The sequence below is a fragment of the Protopterus annectens genome, chromosome 7.part0 (genome assembly GCF_019279795.1).
Source record: "Protopterus annectens isolate FY-2018-M chromosome 7.part0, PAN1.0, whole genome shotgun sequence".
NCBI classification, from domain to species: Eukaryota; Metazoa; Chordata; order Ceratodontiformes; family Protopteridae; genus Protopterus; species Protopterus annectens.
In genome coordinates, this window is record NC_056739.1 from 840,440,581 (window position 1) to 840,460,894 (window position 20,314).

The following is a 20,314-nucleotide window of genomic DNA, read 5'->3' on the forward strand; positions in this document are numbered from 1 at the left end:
AGTGTAGAATGTGCATCAGACAACCCTGCAGCATCACCCTCAATCCTGGGACACCCACAAGGTAAGTGACTCACATGCCAGTCAAGCAGGGGGTCACATACCCAACAACAGTCACAGCCAGTGGGACAGGTGTAGACAAACAAAAACAAAGGCTGTGCTATGACCTCTAAATGAGGCCTATGGGTAAAATCCCCCCCAGGCATACACAGACAGACTACAGCAGGTCAGGCAGTGGGATGTCACTTCTGAAGGGTAGGAAGTCAGAAACTAATACGTAGGTAATTAAAAACCAAGATCTGTAGTACACTGGTATACCTCTAGCCAGCACGATAGGCAAGACTACAGACCGAAATGGAGTATCCGATATACTAGTACAGTCCTAGCAAATGTGTACAAAGGTCAGGTGTGCCCCCCCCATCCGACGCAGAAATGTCATCACAGTCAAGTGTGCCCCCCCAATCCTTTGTAGAAATAGTCAGATGTGACCCCCCCCAACCTAAGAACAGAGTAACAGTCGGGTGTGCCCCCCCCATCCTGTGTAGAAATATAGTAACAGTCAGGTGTGCCCCCCCACAATCCTGTGTAGAAATGTACTCAGGTGTGCCCCCCCTCATCCTATGCAGAAATGTTTTAACAGTCCATGCCAAATGATCGACGGACACCCTGTAGAGACAGTATGCTACCTGTAGGTGTACAACACAAAGGTAAGCACTGCAGTACAAACTACCTGGACTCGATCCACACATTCAATACAGACGGCCATACTGGGCATGCCCACACAAAGAGTAATGTAGGCAGTGTCAGTCAATAACATACTGAAAGGTCATACTGGGCATGCTCACACACAAATACATGTTGGCCATGTCTGCAAACACCAGTGTACAAGACATATCTGGCAGCCGCAGAGGTTAGTGCAGACACTCCTCAGTATGCACCACACATGCTTTGCACACACAGTGGATAGGAATACAGGCATATATGCAAGGACAACACACTATAATAAGCCAAAGGTAGACATACATAGAAGTGTAGAAGAGGGTGACTGTGACAAGGAGTCATCCAGGGCTCTCCCACCCAGCACACAGCCAAAGGTCCGCAACCACACGAGGGACTGATGTCACACACTGCAGATACCAGCCACCAGTATCTGTCAGCATTACAGAGTATGTGGTGCACGTGCTAGCTGTGCAGCATGACTGTTCAAGGAAGTAGTCATCTAGCAACTGTATATACGTATCTGTGGAATATGACCCAGGTTGTGCCCACGTGTGGCATGTCAACCCCTAGATGAATGGGTTATGGCCCATGCGCATACACTGCCCTCCCCATAGCCCCAGGATGACAAGCCTGCTGAGGTCATCTACTGTGAAATACACCTTTGGGAAAGTTGTATCTTGGTAATCTCCGTGGCGAGTTCCATAACTGCGTATTGCTGTAGTGTGATAAACTAGTTTGGTAGGAGTTCTAACCCCAGCCTTGGCAACTGTGTGTGTGTGTCTATGCGTGTGTGTCTGTCTGTGTAGAGAACAATGCTTTTTAGGGTGGGCACACTCCCTACAATTGAAATGCTCTACTTTGGTAAGGCTGCTGATGTCATCCACCTAGAAATACATCCTTGGAAAGGATGCATCCCAGTCATCTCCGTGGCACGTCCCATAATTGCATACTACTGTAGTGTGATAAAATAGGTAGGAGTTCAATTCCCCGACATGGTGTGTGTGTGTGTGTGTGTGTGTGTGTGTGTGTGTGTGTGTGTGTGTGTGTGTGTGTGTGTCTGTGTAGAGAGCAATGCTTTTTAGGGTAGCAACACTCCCTACAATTCAAATGCTCTACTTTGGCAAGGCTGCTGATGCCATCCACCTAGAAATATACCTCTGGGAAGGATGTAGCCCAGTAATCTCCGTAGCGTGTGTCATAACTGCATACTGCTGTAGTGTGATATAGACCTCTGTTAGGGGTTCTATACCCACGCATGTCGGTTGTGAATGTTTTGTGTGTGTTTCAATGTCTGTGTAGGGAGCAATGCATTTTAGGTTCGTCACACTGTACATGTCCAATGGCCTACTTTGGCAGTCCTGCTGATGTCATCCAATGTGAAATACACCTATGGGGAAGGAGGTCTTCAGTAATCCCTGTGGTGCGTCCTATAACAGCTCCATGCTGTAGTGTGATATAGACCTCTGTTAAGGGTTCTATACCCACACATGTCGGTTGTGGATGTTTTGTGTGTGTTTCAATGTCTGTGTGGGAAGCAATGTATTTTAGGCTAGTCACACTCAGTACATGTCCAATGGCCTACTTTGGTAGTCCTGCTGATGTCATCCAATGTGAAATACACCTTTGGGGAAGGAGTACTCCAGTAATCTCTGTGGTGTGTGTACTATAACTGCGTAGTGCTCTAGTGTAATAAACTAGTTAGATAGGGGTTCAACTCCAGACATGACAGGCATGTGTGTGTTTGTAACGTGTATCCTGTGTGGAGGTGGGTGTGAGTGTGTGACACCTGGGCCCAATGTGTGGTGGGTTTTGCAAATGTCTTTTATGGTGGCCCTATATCACAATGTCCACTGTACAGGGATAACAGATGTGAAATAGCCGAGAGGCTGGGGTGCAAATCCATACCCATACATGTGACATCACAGCCAGGCAATCACAGTTAGCAACCCCAGTATTACCAAGAGCACACTCTCAACCCATGTCACATACATACACACACACGCCGAGGCAACAGCCAATATGTGTGTAGTACACTGCATATTGGCGACTGATAGTAACTACGGAGTGATTGCAGTTGCCTACAGAGGGCATGGCACCCTGTCCATCTGTCCAATACGCACATACATGCAGACAATGCACCTTCCCAATGTTCCCCACCAGACACCTGCAACACCTGTGGTGCCATCACATGTGACCCACAAAGGACATACCATGCTTGAAAACATGCCCTGTATAGACAGATGCCACCGATGCCAGGGAATGCCGCTATGCATGCTATCAATGTAGGTGCAGGGTTAACCTGCTGTCCATTACCAGTTCCTGCCACAGGTGGCCAAGACTGGCACATCTGGTGATAATCTGTATACACAACATGGGCCCATCACCCCAGGTACAGTTCCACATGTCACTGTACATGCATGTGGGAGGTGTGCACATCCCAGACACCGTCCATGGACTAGGGAACACATACATGGCAAGCGATGCACAGCATTGGCCACACGCAATAGCCACCCAGGTGACTGGATGGTGGATACAATACCCACCTGTGTGGGCAAATGCAGAAACCACAGGCCTGAGCCACAATGCAGACCATTGTCATGTGGCCTGATACCAAGGTATACCAATCACCTAACCTTGTATAGCCATCTGGCACAGTTGACCACCACATACCCATGCAGAAATGCACCCATGCATGTCAGTACTGGCACCCTGTCTGTTCGTGTGTGTGTTGTATGATGTGTATGATCACAGCCACACTCACTACAACCCGCAGTGGCATACTGAAGCATGCTGTCTGATGTCAGACACCTCCCCATACCCTTTGCCCATATAACTTCCCTATGACCAGTGTGGTGCATGTGATACCTGCACAGTAATGTGCTGTGGCACTCTCACTAGGGATGAGCTGTATCCCTGGCCCTGCCAAGTGCGTCAATGTGTCTGTGTGTCCCTGTGAGTGTGGCTGTGTTGACACTGACACCTGTTCATGCGGACAGGCACGTGTACATCACTTACCATATAGCTACCATATCCCTGTTGCAGATGTCACTCACCATCACATATATGTTCTGCAGACTCCACAACAGGTAACCTACGTGGCGCATCCAACAACTGCATACGACTGTGATAGCACTACATAATTATCAGGGGGTTGATGCCCTGTTCTGGTAGGTGTGTGACACAAACATGCTTAGCTTTTACTCTCCCACCCCTCCCTGACTTGTCGATGCCTCTGTCTGCCTGTCTCACTCCCTCACTGGTGGATGTGGAGACCTATACCTGCTTTTCTTAGGCAGCAGCATGTGTATTTTAGGTAATGCTCATGATCAGCTAATGGCCTCTGCACGAATTGCAGCTCTTCCCTAGCTGATTGCATGTGGAACAGCTGTGTTAAAAATTCCCATAGCCAACTGCATGGAAACACTCCAATATCTAGGAACATCATGTTTGTGTTGGTACTTTTCATTCATTGTAATAGGAACTTGTTCTGTTGTTTGTCAAACAGCATCTCAGATGGAGTGGGGCTTTACCTCTGACAACATACACTGTGGAAACAGGCCAGCACACAGGAGGGGGATGTGCCTGACCTGACTACAGACTAAGTGCTGCTATACTGCATTTGGAGTAATGTTGGTTTAACAGGGTGTGTGCAGATATGGCTGTCCTACATGTATGAATACCTGCAATGTCACTTGTATGTTTATGAGCACTCCCCATCTGTAGGGTCATCTGCCGACTGGGCAGTGTGTGGTGCCTTTGGTGTCATGCGCTAACCACAGAACATGTATCTGTGAACTGCAGAAGGCAGTGTGAGGATTGCAGTCTGTAGATGGTGAAAGCCATGACAGTTACTGACTTCATATCCCTCATAGGACATATGTTGCAACAAACCCGGTTATAACAGTAAATGGATGATGTTATCACAGCAACGTGTCAATATTGGCCCTGTGCATGTGCTTCCAGCCACAACTCAGTCAACCTTTGTACGCATGTCATGCATTAAGAGGTGCATATGTGCTGCACAGCATAATTAGTGTCATCATATCTGATAACAAGCCAGTGAGATATCAGACTGCTACACATGTTATGTACAATAGGGGGTACATTTGATGACATAACCTGGACATACTGTGGTTGTTTGTACACTACTGAGGTCTGTGTACTTATGGTGAATGTCGACAGTGTGTGTATTGTTAGTATGTACCTTGGCCTGTGTACAGACTGTGGTAGTTGTCATCGTCCTAGGTCCCATCCTATCTGATGTTACATGCTGCTCCACTGTATGTTACCACATTGGCTTACATGTTTGTAAGGCCATACATACACATGTCCAATACCACAGTCAGCCGTCAGACCAAACTGTGTAGTGGCCCAGTATATGTAGGATTAGTGTGTGAGTGGCACATATGAGGATGGTGTGGAACAGATAGCCTATATACTGTAATATCATGCTAGCTTGCCATATATGGCTGTGGCTGTGTTCTCATTGGTTGTGGTTATGCACTTTCACACAGGTGTATCTTACCATGTCCTGTGACATGCCTGTACAGCCTGCTATATATGCAGGTAAAGTTCATTCCCCCATTGGAGATGTAGCCCAGTGTTCAGCCAGTCTGCCTGCAGCCTGCACTGTGCATTGTTACATGCTTAGCAGCTTAGTGTACTTACCCAGGGAGATGCCATACGCAGATACTTGCCAGATGTACTGCTGCTGGTCCTCCCTTAACAGCCATGTATGTCAAGCCAGAGCAGTGGGATGCTGTACAGATGTATGTCAATACCTAGTGGGTAGTATGTGGCCATGGCACCCCTTTACCAGCGGTTATTATGTGTCAGGCCAGACAGGGGTCTGTTAATGCATAACCTATGGTGGCATATGTATATCACTCATTATATGTTATACCCATCTACATGGCTAACATCCATATTGTCAGGCATGGTACACATGTTTTGCACTAAGGGGTTCTGTGTATACCTCTGGACTGTACAGAGTGTGTCAGAATGTCCACACATATTGACCAATATCTCTGCTGCAGTTGACAGGAGCAGTACGTGCTAGCAGCAGTACTTTACTATGATGCCATTAGGATGTCTGTCAGTAGCCAATGGCACACGTGTAGAAAGCAGATGAGACCTCCCACACACACCATGTCTGTGAAGACAATCCCAATTACAGTAGCAATAGTATATAGAACTGTAATACTACACAACTAAAGGTTTACTATTTCTGCAAACCTGTGTGTGTTTTTTTGTCCTATGACCTCTCAGGGGTATATGTTGCAGGCAATGATTGTCATTAGTATGGGTGGCCCATACAGTGTCCAAGTGTGAACTGTAGGCATAGAGGCTGTTCCATATTTTATGCATCTTCTACATATGTATCTTACTGTACATATAGCTGCGTGCATATGAGTAGTCACATGTATATCTATATATGTGTAAATATGTAAACATATATATCTGTATCTGCATATATGTGTCTGTGTATATGTATCCTGGGGATGTTGATAGCTTCCACATTTTATATTTCCTTTGGGAGCCAGACTGTACTGCATGATATGTTACCAATACCAGCCTGACATCATACAGGTGGGATGGAGTACTGTTAACATCTTGTGCCCATGTCATGTCAGGCCCTGGTTATGGGATCTGTAACACTTGGTAGTGTATTGCAGGGCAGACGTGTTTGGCTGTGGGGGGGAGGTATCCCTATTCGTACCAGACGTATATTGTTTGGGGTCTCTCAAATCCATTAATGGTGCATGTAGACAGATTTGTTTTTGTTAATCTACCATTGCTATCTACAGATGTATGGCCACATATACCTATATAGATATATACATCTGCTTACACATATATGACTATGTTTGTATATACCTACATATACATATATAGATATTATATATATATATATATATATATATATATATATATATATATATATGTGCGTACATATATGTACCTTACTGTGTATATGTAGACATTTAGGTGTAGACATATATATGTGTTGATGTAGGCATTTGCATGTATATATGTTCAAATATATTTATATATATGTATATACTTCTAAATATTTCAACATATATGGATATGTTCTGTTTAGATATTAATATATTTACACACACACACACACACACACACACACACACACACATCTAGATGTTGGTATACATTCTCTGTACTGTTGCATGACTGGGCTGGATGATATGTTTCTGAAAACATCAGATTTATGTATATCTGGCATGGCTTAATGTTAAATCACTTTGGCTATAGTGTGCAGGATTCTGGGTTCGAGCCTTGCAGAAACTGTTTATTTTGTTACTGGGGAGAACACACGGCGTTGGATACAGAGTGATTAAGGCACTTTAAAGCAGTTGTAAGCGAGTTTGCAAAGAGCTAAGCACTGCTAACTACTGGTTACAGTTTCTTATACTCTGTTAGCTTCTGAATTGCTTAACCTGTGTAGGCAGTGCTTACCCCCACACAAACAGGCTTAAACCCGCTTACTGCTGCTTAAAAGTGCTTACTCCCTCTTACCTCTGAGCTAATTTCTTTAAAAGAAAAGAAAAAGGGGTTGATAAGAAAGTTGTGAAAAAGGGGCACAAAGAGGGAAAGACAGTAGGGAAAATAGCCACGGATGTGCAGGAAGGGTGTAGAGAAGGTCCATAGCTGCCCATTTCTTTTACAGCAACAGTTGTGTATATACACTGAATTTGGAGGTAGATTTGGACACTCCAACCCCTGGGTGGGGGTGAGGACTACAATAATTCATTGTGATGCCAATTAGTCCGGATTACTTGTGTCCAGTGGACACGTGTGCGAAATGGACAGCTATGTATGGGGCGTTATTTTTTTGTGGGAACAGATTGTCCTTTTTTTTTTTTTTCAGGTGAGAGGGGGATGTTGGGGAGGGGTAGTAGGTATATTTGGGGATGGGTAGTAGGTATATTTGGGGAGGTAGGTTGGGTAGGTTAACAGACAAGACAAACAAGATGCATACAGGGGTGGTATATGACACATGTGGGGGGGTAAACACCTTGGATGAGGAGAGGTGTTTGGAATTCGGAAACCCATGAGCCCCCAAATGGAAACAGTGGGACTGAGGTACCCACCCCATGGGCAGTCACCACTGCACCTTCACGGCCCCAAAGGTGGCTGTGCTGGGGGCTGGGTAGGAGGGGCAGGCTCATCCTCTTTGTGCCACGCGGCCCTCAAGCTGGTGTAGCTGGTCTTGAACCTTCCTGTCGTGCTCCCTACGCACCACAACCCGGACCTGACGGCAGGTGATAGGGACCTCTCTGCCCCCGCTCCCAGGGGGGGCAGAGACCCATCCCTTGAGGCGGTTCCACCCAAAGGTGGTGCAGGGTAAATGGAGGAGGAGGTCCCAGGCTGGGCCCCAGACATGCTGGTGCCCGGTGCAATGGCCAGCTTGAGGTGGGACAGGTCTACTGGGACCTGCCTTCCCATAAGAGCTATGGTGTTGTCGTTTTAGGACAGATATTGGTTAGCAATAGTCAACAGCATTCAGGATTAGTTATAACAGCATGCACAGATATTCCCATTAACCCAAGACACCAGATTTACAACAGTTGCAGGGTGAGTAGAACACATGCATATATGGGACAACAGTGGCCATAACAACAGCATGCAAGTTTCATTGATGGCAACAGGCAACCAATATGGGAATATATTAACATGGCACATGCGCAGAACCAAATGTGAATATTTATAAACCAATAGGACATATGTCCCAACAAAAGATTGGAATGTACACGTACCCATTTAGCTGTGTAATTAAGTTATTGTTGCACATATGGTGGGGGTGAGAGAGAGAGAGGTCAATTGACAAATAATATATCCCTGTAGTTTTCACAACTTTCTTAGTCACTGCAGTGACCTGTCCCTTACATGTATTATACTATCTAATGGCCTTAGTCAGTACAAAGGTATGTTTGTATATTAGTATATATGTGGACTGTGTCTTACATTATAGCGGTTGAGAAAATATTTAACACTACCTGACAAATTCTACACATACTCCCAGATTCCATGCTTGCAGACATGTATAGGAGTGAACTGTGTTGTAACTACAGTCTACACCTCTTACCTGTTATAGCTGTGGAGAAATATTTGTTAACACTACCTGATGAATACTACACATACTCCCAGATTCCATGTTGATGTTATACACATACCTAACAATCGTTATTGCACACACTCTGGTCAAGGCTTGACAGGATGCAGGTGTTAATGTGACATATTTTGGAATAGCTGTCATACACTTTGGGTGAGATGTATGATAACAGGTTTGCTTTCATATACATTCTCTTTTTATGTTCAGGTCTCACTATCCATTATATATGTCAGTATAAGCTGCCTATCATCACACTGATTTGTCAGGGGAACAGGTTACTGGGCAGCAGATATGGGCAGCAGATATGGGCCATTTATCTGGACATGCTGGACAGATCAGAACAATTGAGAGGTATGACTTTGCATACAGCTTACTACCTGAACATTCTGCCACAGTCTGTACAGTTGATGGTTATGATTATGCTTACAGTGTACTATATGAACATTCTAGCAAAGTCTGTACAGTTGTTGGGTCTAATTATGCATACAGTTTTCTATCTGAACATTCTCATAAACTCTGTACAGTTGTGGGGTATGCCTATGTATACAACTTACTATCACTTCCGGGAATCAAACCCCTGCTGTGTGTGGTAAAAACATTACAGTTGACATCACAGTACACTGTGCTATCGGGGAATTGTTGTGAAGCATTCCAATGATTTCAAGGTCTCCCTCAGTCGTTCTATATGACTGACATCTTGGGACTTCCAACATTGTTATACGGCACTTCCTACACATTTTAACTGCATTCAACAGTGCGGCTAACACTGCTTAATACAACAGTACTATTTATAGAATGCAACACTACAACATATGAAAGCAGAATGTATACAAGCACTCCAAGGGTTATACTTTTATTCACAAGATATCACACATTTATTTCCACACAACCTATATATGACAGTCTTCCTGCCATATTGTCTGGTTTATTCAGTACATCCCATACACAATACATTTTTATACTGGTACAACACTTTCTAGAACTGTTAAATTTTTTCTTATGACAGTACATGCAAGATTATTACTAACCTGCCTCACGATGCAGCCTAACAGTATGGGCTTGCTGGTTCACAGCCCGGTCATCTGCAGCTGTCCGAGAAATACAGTGATATTTAGCCATTACCTATCCACAGTATATACAAGCTAAGCAATCATTATCTACAAAGTACAATGGATACTTAGTGCTGGGGCATCGGCCATCTGCCTTGATTCTTGGATCCACTGCTCCAACAGATCACCCCTCTGTCGCTTCAGGTCATCATGGTGATGCATGACCTGCTCACCAGTCCGGGGCATACCAGTAGCACTGGTGAGATCACGGGCGAGACTGTTCCAGGCCTCCATTTTATATGGAGAGCCCTGGTACTGGCCCTGCAGTAGTCTCTCCACATGGTGTTTTACCAGGAGCCATACTATGAATCTGAACTCCTGGGTGCCCCAGTGCTGCGCTCGAGTGTCTTCCCCAACTCCAGCCATTCTGCCTACAGTAGGGAGCTGCAACCAGTTATGGGAATTATTGGCACCTGTGGGGTTTAAATATGCCCGATTTCCCACACTTTCCCGTGATTGGACGGTTTTGAAAAGGCTAAGCTATGGGCACACCTGCTTACCTAATGTTGGCATTGCTTAAAGGGGTATACCACTGGGCACATTGAGTTAGCCGGCCTACACATTGCTTACACCACGTAAGCTGAGCTGTGCAATGCGTAGCATTGCTTAATATTTAATTAGCATTATATTTTCCTTTTGACATAGATGTATTATTTGTTACATGTTATATCGGTGTCTGGTATATGTGATTCATGTGTACATACACTGTATGAGGTCGTGGGGACTTCCAACACAATTACAATAACATCTCACATCTGGCCTTACTGCAGTACTCCAGTTCACATATTTATGTTATGTAGCAGGTTATACAACATCACACTGTATCACATGATTTTCCTATGGTGAGGTGAGGATTTGTTTGTTGAAACCTCATTCTTATGTACTTTTATGATGGCTTAGTGGTTAACTACTGTGACTGTAGTGTACAGGGTCCTGGGTTTGAGCCTTGCAGAGGCGGTTTATTTTGTTGCTGGGCAGAATAAGGGCCGTTGGATACAGGGTGATTAAGGCACTTTAAAGAAGTTGCAAATGGGTTTGTGCAGAGCTAAGCTAAACTGCTTAGTCTGTGCAGGCAGTACTTATCCCTGCGCAAACACACATGCTTACATATGCTTACTACTGCTTATTTGTGCTTAAAACTGCTAACTAGTGCCTTATTCATTATGATACTGACACTTCACATGTGCATTAACTGCAGTACACCAGTTCGTAAATATATGTTATTTAGTGGGTTTTGCAACAAAAATATTGGTTATAATGTGCTTTGCCATGTAAAACAGACTGTGCTGCAGTGGGACGCGAACCAGAAATGCCCGTTCATTAGGCGAATACTCTGCCCACCACACCATTGCTGCTTCACTTGCATACATCTTCCTCGTTATCCTCTTCAGCCTTTTAAGCTGCTTTCACCATAGCTAACCGATAGGCATACCTGCACACCTATTGTTAGCTTTAATTGGATTTAAAAAAATAAATAAATAAAAGGGTTTTCTTCATTTTATTTATATGTACTGTTGCTGTTGTACACATGGGGGACTATTGGTGGGGATATGCGGACACCTATGAGCGGTCTCACTCATTTCTTACCACTTTCTGCTGTTCAACATTGCAGGGGCGTGTTTATTCCGACAGCGCTGCTTTCAGACACACCCCCTGCACTCATACACGCTCCGTGTAAGCCTAGGAGCTCGGGCAGCACGCCTTCATTAATATGCATGGCTCGCTGTCATCCTGCTCCTAAACAGGCGCTTCCGTGCAGGACTAAGCTAATCCTGCATGGAAGATTTGTGAATCCAGGGGACAATTTGCCAAAAAAAGAAAACTTTTTTCTGCCTGCTTGCTGCTTATGTGTAAGACTGCAGAACAGAGGGAACTGGGAATTTGTCCTTTACATTCTGTTGTGCAGTGTTGGAACTGTGGGGGTGCAGTGGGGCTTGCCCCCATGGCATAAAATATTTCTTCGTTTTGTGATTTGAGAGGATTGCTCTTTTTTGTTCACTCTTTGGAGCATTATTTTTTCATACACTTGAACGCACTATATATATATTATACATACACACACACATATATATATATATATATATATATAGATATATATATAGATATATTATATATATGCATACACATACAGATCGGCATACATATAAGTGAATAAATATATTTAACGTAAAATACATAAAATAAGTATCTATAAGATTAGTATCAATATATCAACTGCCAGCAGACTTGACCATCACATCAAAGCAGCCACTTCAGTAAACCATATTCAGTGAACTGCCCTCACTGTGAACACATTTAGTAAAATGTAGCAAATTAAAAGGGAACAGCGCTGGTAGTTTTACAGTGTTTCTGTCTGCAACCTCAGCTGTCATTAACACTAGTGTTAAAACAGGTCATTGCATTATAAAATTGTTTATCATGACTCGGTACATTCAGTCCATTTACCAACAGCCACGAAACAGAACACATTCCATAATGGAACTAACAGAAGATTTTACACCTGCTAAAGAAGTACACATATGGTCTTTGTTGGGGGGGGGGGGCTATGCCCTCAATCGCCAGCTTACCAGATTGCTGCCATACTAAATTGAGTATCACAAGTGTGGATCAGTATGCAACTCAAGGAACTGTGCTAAATAGGATAGTTAATTTACCTAGCAAATTAATTCCACACAAACTCCTGCTGCAAAAGTAAACTGTTTTTTTTTCTTCTTTTTTTTCAGGGTGGCCCAGGCAAGTCCACTGCACTCCTTATGTGAAGGGATTCATCCTCCATACCCCTCTAACTTTCATACACATTCTTATAACTGTACAACCATATGGCAGCATTTTTACTGTACTAATCATGTAAAGCACATTTTGTTTTGTTAGAACTGTCAATGAAGTACTTCCATAATGAAGCACTTTGCTGTATCTGTAATACTAATTCAACTTACTGAACTGTAGAAATGCCATAATTAACAAAACCACTTGCTAAATGGGATGATTCTGCAAAACTGGCATGTCATTGAATTTTATTCAGTGTACTAACTTTGGCCAACCATCCATCGATATGAAGACAATCCCATATACATGCGCGAACACGAACACGATCAGACATACACACACACACACACACACACACACACACACACACACACACACACACACACACACACACACACAGCAGAAACCATCATCCTTGAGATATGATTATGATGCATCTTGAAGGCCAGCAGGTCAATCTTCACAACCGAACCTACAGACTAAACATTCGACCAGGGCAACAAATCACAACTACTGGTGCAATTTATTTCTAATCGGTGACAAAGACTGATTTACACAGCCACTTAGATTTGTGTGGATGCATAGTACGTCTTCTGTGCTGTTTTATAGTGTTCTCCTTTGTTTCATCTCTGCTACTGGGATCACTTACTGTTAAAAGCACATTTCTCAGAGATGCTGGATCATGAAACATACTTTAACTACCAACATTTTTGTCCTCCTCTCCTAGATTCAAGAAAGGCTTCTGTTGGTTGCTCATTACAGTTTAATCATTAATAATGCGTACATCACTTATGCCTTAAATGTCCTCTGGCACAGCTTATGTCCTACACCAACTAAGCCTTCTGACAGTGGTCAGTCAGATTCTTTTTTATTAGAGTTTTAAATGTATAATGTTTTCTGTTCTTTCGACTGACCTCAAGGTTTAACCAAGAATCTGACAAACTACTTTGATGTTCTGCAGATATACCAAAGATTCCATCAGAAAATAAACTAAAAATGACCGTTCATCTCTAAATATTTACTTACTTAATGCATGATATATTGGTTTATGTTTTCCTTGCAGCCTTGCTGAACTCATGGAAGCTATCTTTCCAGGTGGTTGCATTTTTGCATCAATCAAATACCAGCTTCTTGCAAATGTGGCCCATTGCTAATGAAATAAAAAGTTTGAATTAAAAAATGGACAGAACCGTTTCTTTTCAAGATTGCTACAATATTGAAGAGACATCACTGCTTATGATATTATGTTTGTGATTGCTTATTAACACCTTTATTCTTTAAAGCATTCTGTAGAATCTTGGAGCTTGGTTAAAGTAATAGAGAAATGGAATAATCTGCAATTATGTGGCATTAAAACAAGAAAATTACATAGGACAACATTGAACACAACATACAAAAAGGTTATCAAGACTCATTTGGAAGTTCTTTAGATAACAGCTCCATTTAGCTAATAAAAGGAAGAATCCTGATGGAAATTTCAATGTTGGGAAAAAGAAATGGAAAATCAGTGTAAGCTGCATAAGGACAGTTTAGCCAGGAAGTGTTCCGACAGCTGCCATGTAACTGGAGGCATCAGGACAAAGATTAGTAGGTACAGACAGTCAAAAGGAGAAGAGACACACTAGCATCACACCACCAGTCACACATGGATCTACAAAACAAGCACTGGCAAAACATACACATAAATACACAAAAACATATTCGGAGGCACTAGGTACCAACCTGAAAAAGAAACAGGGCCCTCCAAAGCAGACATGCAAGCAACCTGCACCTCCAAACACAAGCCAGAAAACACATAATTCACCTCAGCAGTGTGCCTCACGACAGCCCCTAAGGCAAAACACCATAACCAACACGCAAGTAATAGGAGACTCTATAGTAAGGCACACAGATGTTCCACTCACCAGGTTGAACAAGGAGAAGGTTACTGTCAGCTGCCTGTCGGGTGCTAGGATCCGCCACATAAACACAGGCACTTAGGTCACTCCAGAATAAGTACAAGTATGACGCTGTCATTGTACATGTTGGTGTGAATGATCTAAGACGTACCTCCCTGGACTACATGAAAAGAGACATTGAGGAGCTCTCTGATCATGTAGCCCAAGCTGGTATGACCCTGACCTTGAGTAGCATACTATCTTCACCTAGAATTATACCACAATACAAAGACAACATGATCAATTTCAACAACTGGCAAAGCTTCTGGTGTCATTCCAAGGGGATCCACTGTCTGTCTGCCTGGGATGACATGATAGACAAGCCTCGCTGTTTCGCCAGAGATGGTTTGCACCTGTCACCCATAGGCTTTCGAATTCTGGCCAAGGCTCTTGCCGCCTCCATAGTGCCTTTTTTAGGCAAGGCTCAAAGGACAAACCAACCACCGTAACCAGCACAGGTAATCAAAAACTAAGGGTAATGCTACTCAATGCCAGAAGTCTCAACCTCAAAATGCACGCACTCGAGGCACTCCTCAGTTTACAGAAAATCGATGTTTGTGCAGTGACGGAAACCTGGTTCAAGACTCCAGAGAGCACCCCAGCACTACCAGGTTACAATTCATATCATACCTTCCGGCCTCAGTTACCGGATCGCAGTACAAAGGGCGGAGGTGTATCCATATTCATCAAGGATACCCACATCTCCAGGTTAGTGGCGCAGCATGATGCCCCAGAGATCATCCATGCGCAACTATCAGCAGGCAAAACCACATTTCAAGTCGTAGCCTGTTATAGATCACCCACCATTTCCCAAGATGCTCACTCAGCATTCCTTCAGGCACTGGAAAATATAAAGGTTCTACCCAACACCATAATTTTGGGTGATTTCAATTACCCTGGTATAGACTGGGCAAACTACCAAAGTTCTAACTGCTATGCCCAGCGGTTCATAGAATTTATAAATTCAAATGCCCTTGAACAAGTGGTATGTTCTCCCACTAGAGGGGACAACATATTGGATTTAGTCATCACAAATATGGGCGCCCATTGTACCACACCCGTTATCACTCCCTCTCTGGTCAGATCAGAAAACAAACTGATAACCCTGGACATACTCACCCCTCCACCTCCCCCAGTCAAAGAAACCATCGTAAAAAAACTTTCCAAAGCAAACTTCAAGCTACTTGCTTCAGAAGTGGAAAGCTTCACTATTCCCTTGCAGAAGGATAATGATATCCAGGATGCAGAATCCTACACCGAGGCACTTTATATACATCTTCAGGATTGCATGGACCATGCTATCCCAAATAAAACCAAGACTCCTTCCTCAAGCAAGAAGAAACCACTCTGGTGGACCCCGGCCATAAGCAAACTATACAATAAAAGGAGGAGACTTATACAAAAAAAGGCCAAATCTCAAGTAGAAAAATCATCCCTGATCAGCATTAGTAAGAAATTGAGGGCCCTCATCAAGTCAACTAAAGCCAATTTCGAAAAGAAAGTTGCCAAGGATGCCAAGGATAACCATAAGGCCTTCTATGGTTACGTCAAAAACCTAAATGGCAATGCTCAGGTCTGTTCTAAGCTAGTACAAATTGGAACAAAAATACACTGATTTTCTCCTCCCCACCACCTGCAGGCCTATTACTATTCCTAGGGAGTGTAAAAAGAAGTTATGTACTCACCATAACGTTCCATCTGAGTAGGTAACTTCATTTGTCAGCAACCCGTGGGTATCAGATTCGATCCAGATCTGAACCGGCAGCTTTCCAAGCTAGAGATCCGAGCTCCAAGCTCCTCCCCCTTACCCAGAATACCCTGCTACCTCCCTCCAGTCCTCAGATCGAGTTTGCCCTATTAGCACAAAATACCAAGAAACAAACCACCTGAACATCCTAACCGGATACCAACTAGGAGTGAAAAAGTACAGTTTTGTACCTACCATAAACGTAGATGTTCGAGTGCTCATACAGCTGCAGTCATTACAGATGGGTTATCCTGCCGTCAGGCGGGTCCTCGGTTGGCCGAATTCCAAAGTCTAGGTCCGGCGTCGGTTGTCGTCACTTCTTCCCTGATGTCAGTGCGGCAGGGGTACAAAAAAGGCAGCCAACGCCATTTTCTTCAGTTTTTCTTGCCCCAGATGTCAGGTGCCCCCAGAAGGAAGGCAAAACATAATGTTATGCAAACATGCAATATAGAAAAATCAAAAAACAGTAGTTGCAAGCAAATACACCATAAAAGAATACCCCAAATAGGTTGTATGATAAGGTGTTTGTCATAAGGCCTGTCCTAAGAGGGGACGGAGGGGGGGGGGTAACCTGGACTGCAGCTGTATGAGCACTCGAACATCTACATTTATGGTAGGTACAAAACTGTACTATGGTCATCATGCATACAGCTGCAGTCATTACAGATGGGAAGAATCCCAAAGCTAAGTAAGGGTGGTAGGCACTAAGTGGAACTAGGGGGAGCGAGGATGCCCTGCAAGACTGCTGTGGCAAAACCCACTCTAGATTTAGAGTATAGTGGAAGGTGATAGTGCTTGGAGAAAGTGTGCACTGAACTCCAAGTGGCTGCTTCCAAAATGTCCTTGGTAGGGACCTCCCTGAGGAAAGCTGCAGAGGTAGCTGTGGCCCTGGTGGAGTGGGATCTGATGCATGCAGGCACAGTTTTTCCATGAAATGAGTAACAAAACCATATGCAGTGGGCTATCCATTTTGAAATTGTCTGTTTGGAAATAGCCTTTCCTTGAGCACCTGTAGCATAGGACACAAAGAGTTGCTCGGACTTCCTGAATGGCTTTGTCCTGTCCAAATAATAATAACGAAGTTGTCTGTGAATGCCCAAGTAATGTAGTAGTCTTTCCCCTTTGTTTTGTGGATTTGGATAAAAGGTGGGTAAGTGGATAGTCTGATTCAAAGCTACAGTGGATACTACCTTTGGCATAAAGGTAGGGTTGGTTCGTAAGGAAACTCTGTCCTGATGGAAAATGATGAATGGTTGCACAGCCATGAGGGCCTGTAGCTCTGAAACCCTGCGTGCTGAGGTGATAGCCAGAAGAAAGGCTGTTTTCCATGACAAGTATTGTAGTTCTGTTGAAGAAGCTGGCTCAAAGGGAGGAAGGGTCAGCTTTTCCAAAACGAAGTTGAGGTCCCAAGCAGGGACTGGTGGTTTCCTTGGGGGTTTTATATTTTTTGCCCCTCTGAGGAACTGCCTTAAGAGAGGACGTGAGAATAAAGGAGGATCTGTGTTGTATTGTGCAGAAATGGCTGAAGCGTGGATCTTGATGGAGGAGAAGGAAAGTCCACTATTTAACATCTCAGCTAGGTACTGTAAAATTTGGGGTATATTTATTACCCAAGGATTTTGGCCCTTTTCCTGATTCCAGGCACAAAATCGTTTCCATTTGGCAGAGTAGGCTTTTCTAGTAGAAGGTCTTCTGGCCTCCAAGATGACATCCTGCACCTCCTTGGAGAGGAGAGTCTGTTGGGAAATCAAGGAATTCTCCATGCAGCTAGATTTAGGGTTTTGAGCTGGCTGTGAAGGGTTTTGTAGTTGTGCTGGGACAACAGAAGAGGGACTAGAGGTAGGATCCATGGTGGGGAATGTGTCAGGCTCTTCAGGAGCGGATACCAGTGTTGTCTTGGCCAATCTGGAGCAATGAGAATCATTTGCGGCCTCTCTGCTCTGGCTTTTAATAGAACTTTGGGCAGTAGAGGAAGAGGCGGGAAGGCATAAACTGTCAATGTTGTCCAATTGAAAGAGAGTGCGTCCACTTTCCAGGCCTGTGGATGATAGGTCCTTGAACAAAATCTTTTCAACTGGCAATTTCTGTGGGTAGCAAATAGATCTATGTCTGGCTGTCCCCATGCCTGAGTTATCTTTGTGAAAACTTGAGGATGCAACTTCCATTCGTGTGGATCTGTCATATTTCTGCTTAGGTTGTCTGCCAGTGTGTTTTCCTTCCCTGGCAGGTATTGTGCCTGTAGTTGAATTTGCAATTCCAGTGCTGTGTTCCATAGGGTCATGGCTTGCCTGCACAGGGGGTATGAATGAGTTCCCCCCTGTTTGTTTATGTACCACATCACTGTGGTGTTATCTGCCCTTATCAATAGCTGGTCTGGATGCAGTAGGTCTTTGAAGGTCATAATAGCATTTTGCACGGCTAGCATCTCCTTTTGGTTGATGTGTAGGTGCTTCTCTTTTTGGGACCATTTTCCCTGAATGCACTGATCTGCCATGTGTGCTCCCCAGGCGTAGTCCGAGACGTCTGTTGTGATGGTTTGAGTTGCTTGAGGTACACAGAAAGGGAGACCTGTGTTTCTTTGGCATGCTTGAGCCCACCACAAAAATTCCTTTTGAAGGCATGGAATGAGTGGTATAATTGTTTCCAAGCTGTGGCTGTGTTGAGACCATAAGTTTTTTAGGTACCATTGAAGCTTCCTCATATGCAGCTTTGCAAATGGGATTAGTAGGATGCAAGATGCCATGAATCCCAGAGCCTGCAGGACTTTCCTTGCAGTTAGCCTGGTGAAAGTTGCCTTTTTGCTGAAGTATTGAGACAGTTGCCCTTGTTTGTCTGGCGTGAGGTAGGCCATCGGGGTGGTTGTATTCAAGCTGGCACCCAGGAACATTATTTGTTGAGAGGGTATTAGTTTTGATTTCTTTTTGTTGACTGTGTATCCCAGGAAGTTTAACAGTCTTATTACAAACGCCAGGTGCTGCAATAATATGTCCTTGCTGTCCGCTTGGATCAGGCAGTCGTCCAGATATGGGTAAATTTGTATTTCTTGTAGTCTGCAGAAGGCAATTACTGATGCCAGGCATTTCGTAAACACTCTGGGCGCAGTAGATAAGCCAAAGGGCAATGCAGAGAATTGGTAATGGGTTGAACCTGCAAGAAATCTGAGGTATCTTCTGCAATCTTGTCTGATAGGGACATGCAGGTATGCCTCCTTGAGGTCCAATGTTACCAGCCAAGACTCCTTGCCCAGCATGGGAAGAAGCTGCTGTAATGTGAGCATCTTGAATTTTGGCACCTGTAGATATGTGTTTAGGATGGATAGGTCTAAGATAGGTCTCCAATCTTAGACTTTCCTTGGTACCAGGAATAGTCTGGAATAAAAACCTTGACCTTGTTCTTTTGCAGGTACCTCTTGAATCGCTTTCATGTCCATGAGAGCGGAAATTTGTTTTTGTGCCTCTGCCCTTTGATTTTGTGGCAGGTTTGGCATGCCTCTCATTTTTGGAAGGGAGTGAAAGTGGAACCTGTAGCCTCTGTCTATAATGTCCAGAATCCATTTGTCTTTTGTAACAATATGCCAGTTTTTTGAGAATAATGCCAGTTTTCCGCCCAAAGGTGCTGCCATTAAAGCTTTGCTTGGCAGGTGTAGGGAGAAGTCATTGGGTCTGCTTTCTAAATGACTGTGATCTATCTTCTCCACTTCTTGAGGTTGGTGCTTGCCACTGTCTGGCTCTGTAAGTTCCTTGAGGTTGCCCTCTACCCCTTGGGCGTCTGTATCTGCCCCTTTGAAGTCTGCCCGTGGCTGGAAAGGACCAATTTTTTGAAAGCCAGTTTCTGCTGAAACATGGAGGTTGTACCTGCAGGAAATCTTTCACTGTTTGCATTGACTTCGCTTTTTCCTCCACTT

At 44.0% G+C, this 20,314-nt stretch overlaps 2 protein-coding genes across 9 annotated transcripts in view; both read right to left on the reverse strand.

Moving 5' to 3' along the window:
* The window catches only part of BNIP2 (BCL2 interacting protein 2), a 2,487,402-nt gene that overhangs the window by 1,740,978 nt on the left and 726,110 nt on the right, over positions 1 to 20,314 (reverse strand). The window lies entirely within an intron of this gene.
* The window catches only part of MRPL13 (mitochondrial ribosomal protein L13), a 506,205-nt gene that overhangs the window by 419,953 nt on the left and 65,938 nt on the right, over positions 1 to 20,314 (reverse strand). For all 5 annotated transcript variants that reach the window (XM_044077384.1, XM_044077380.1, XM_044077382.1 and 2 more), the window contains exon 2: positions 13,753 to 13,876. In XM_044077384.1, coding sequence (XP_043933319.1) covers positions 13,753 to 13,876 — 124 coding nt within the window. The remainder of the gene's footprint in view (positions 1 to 13,752; positions 13,877 to 20,314) is intronic.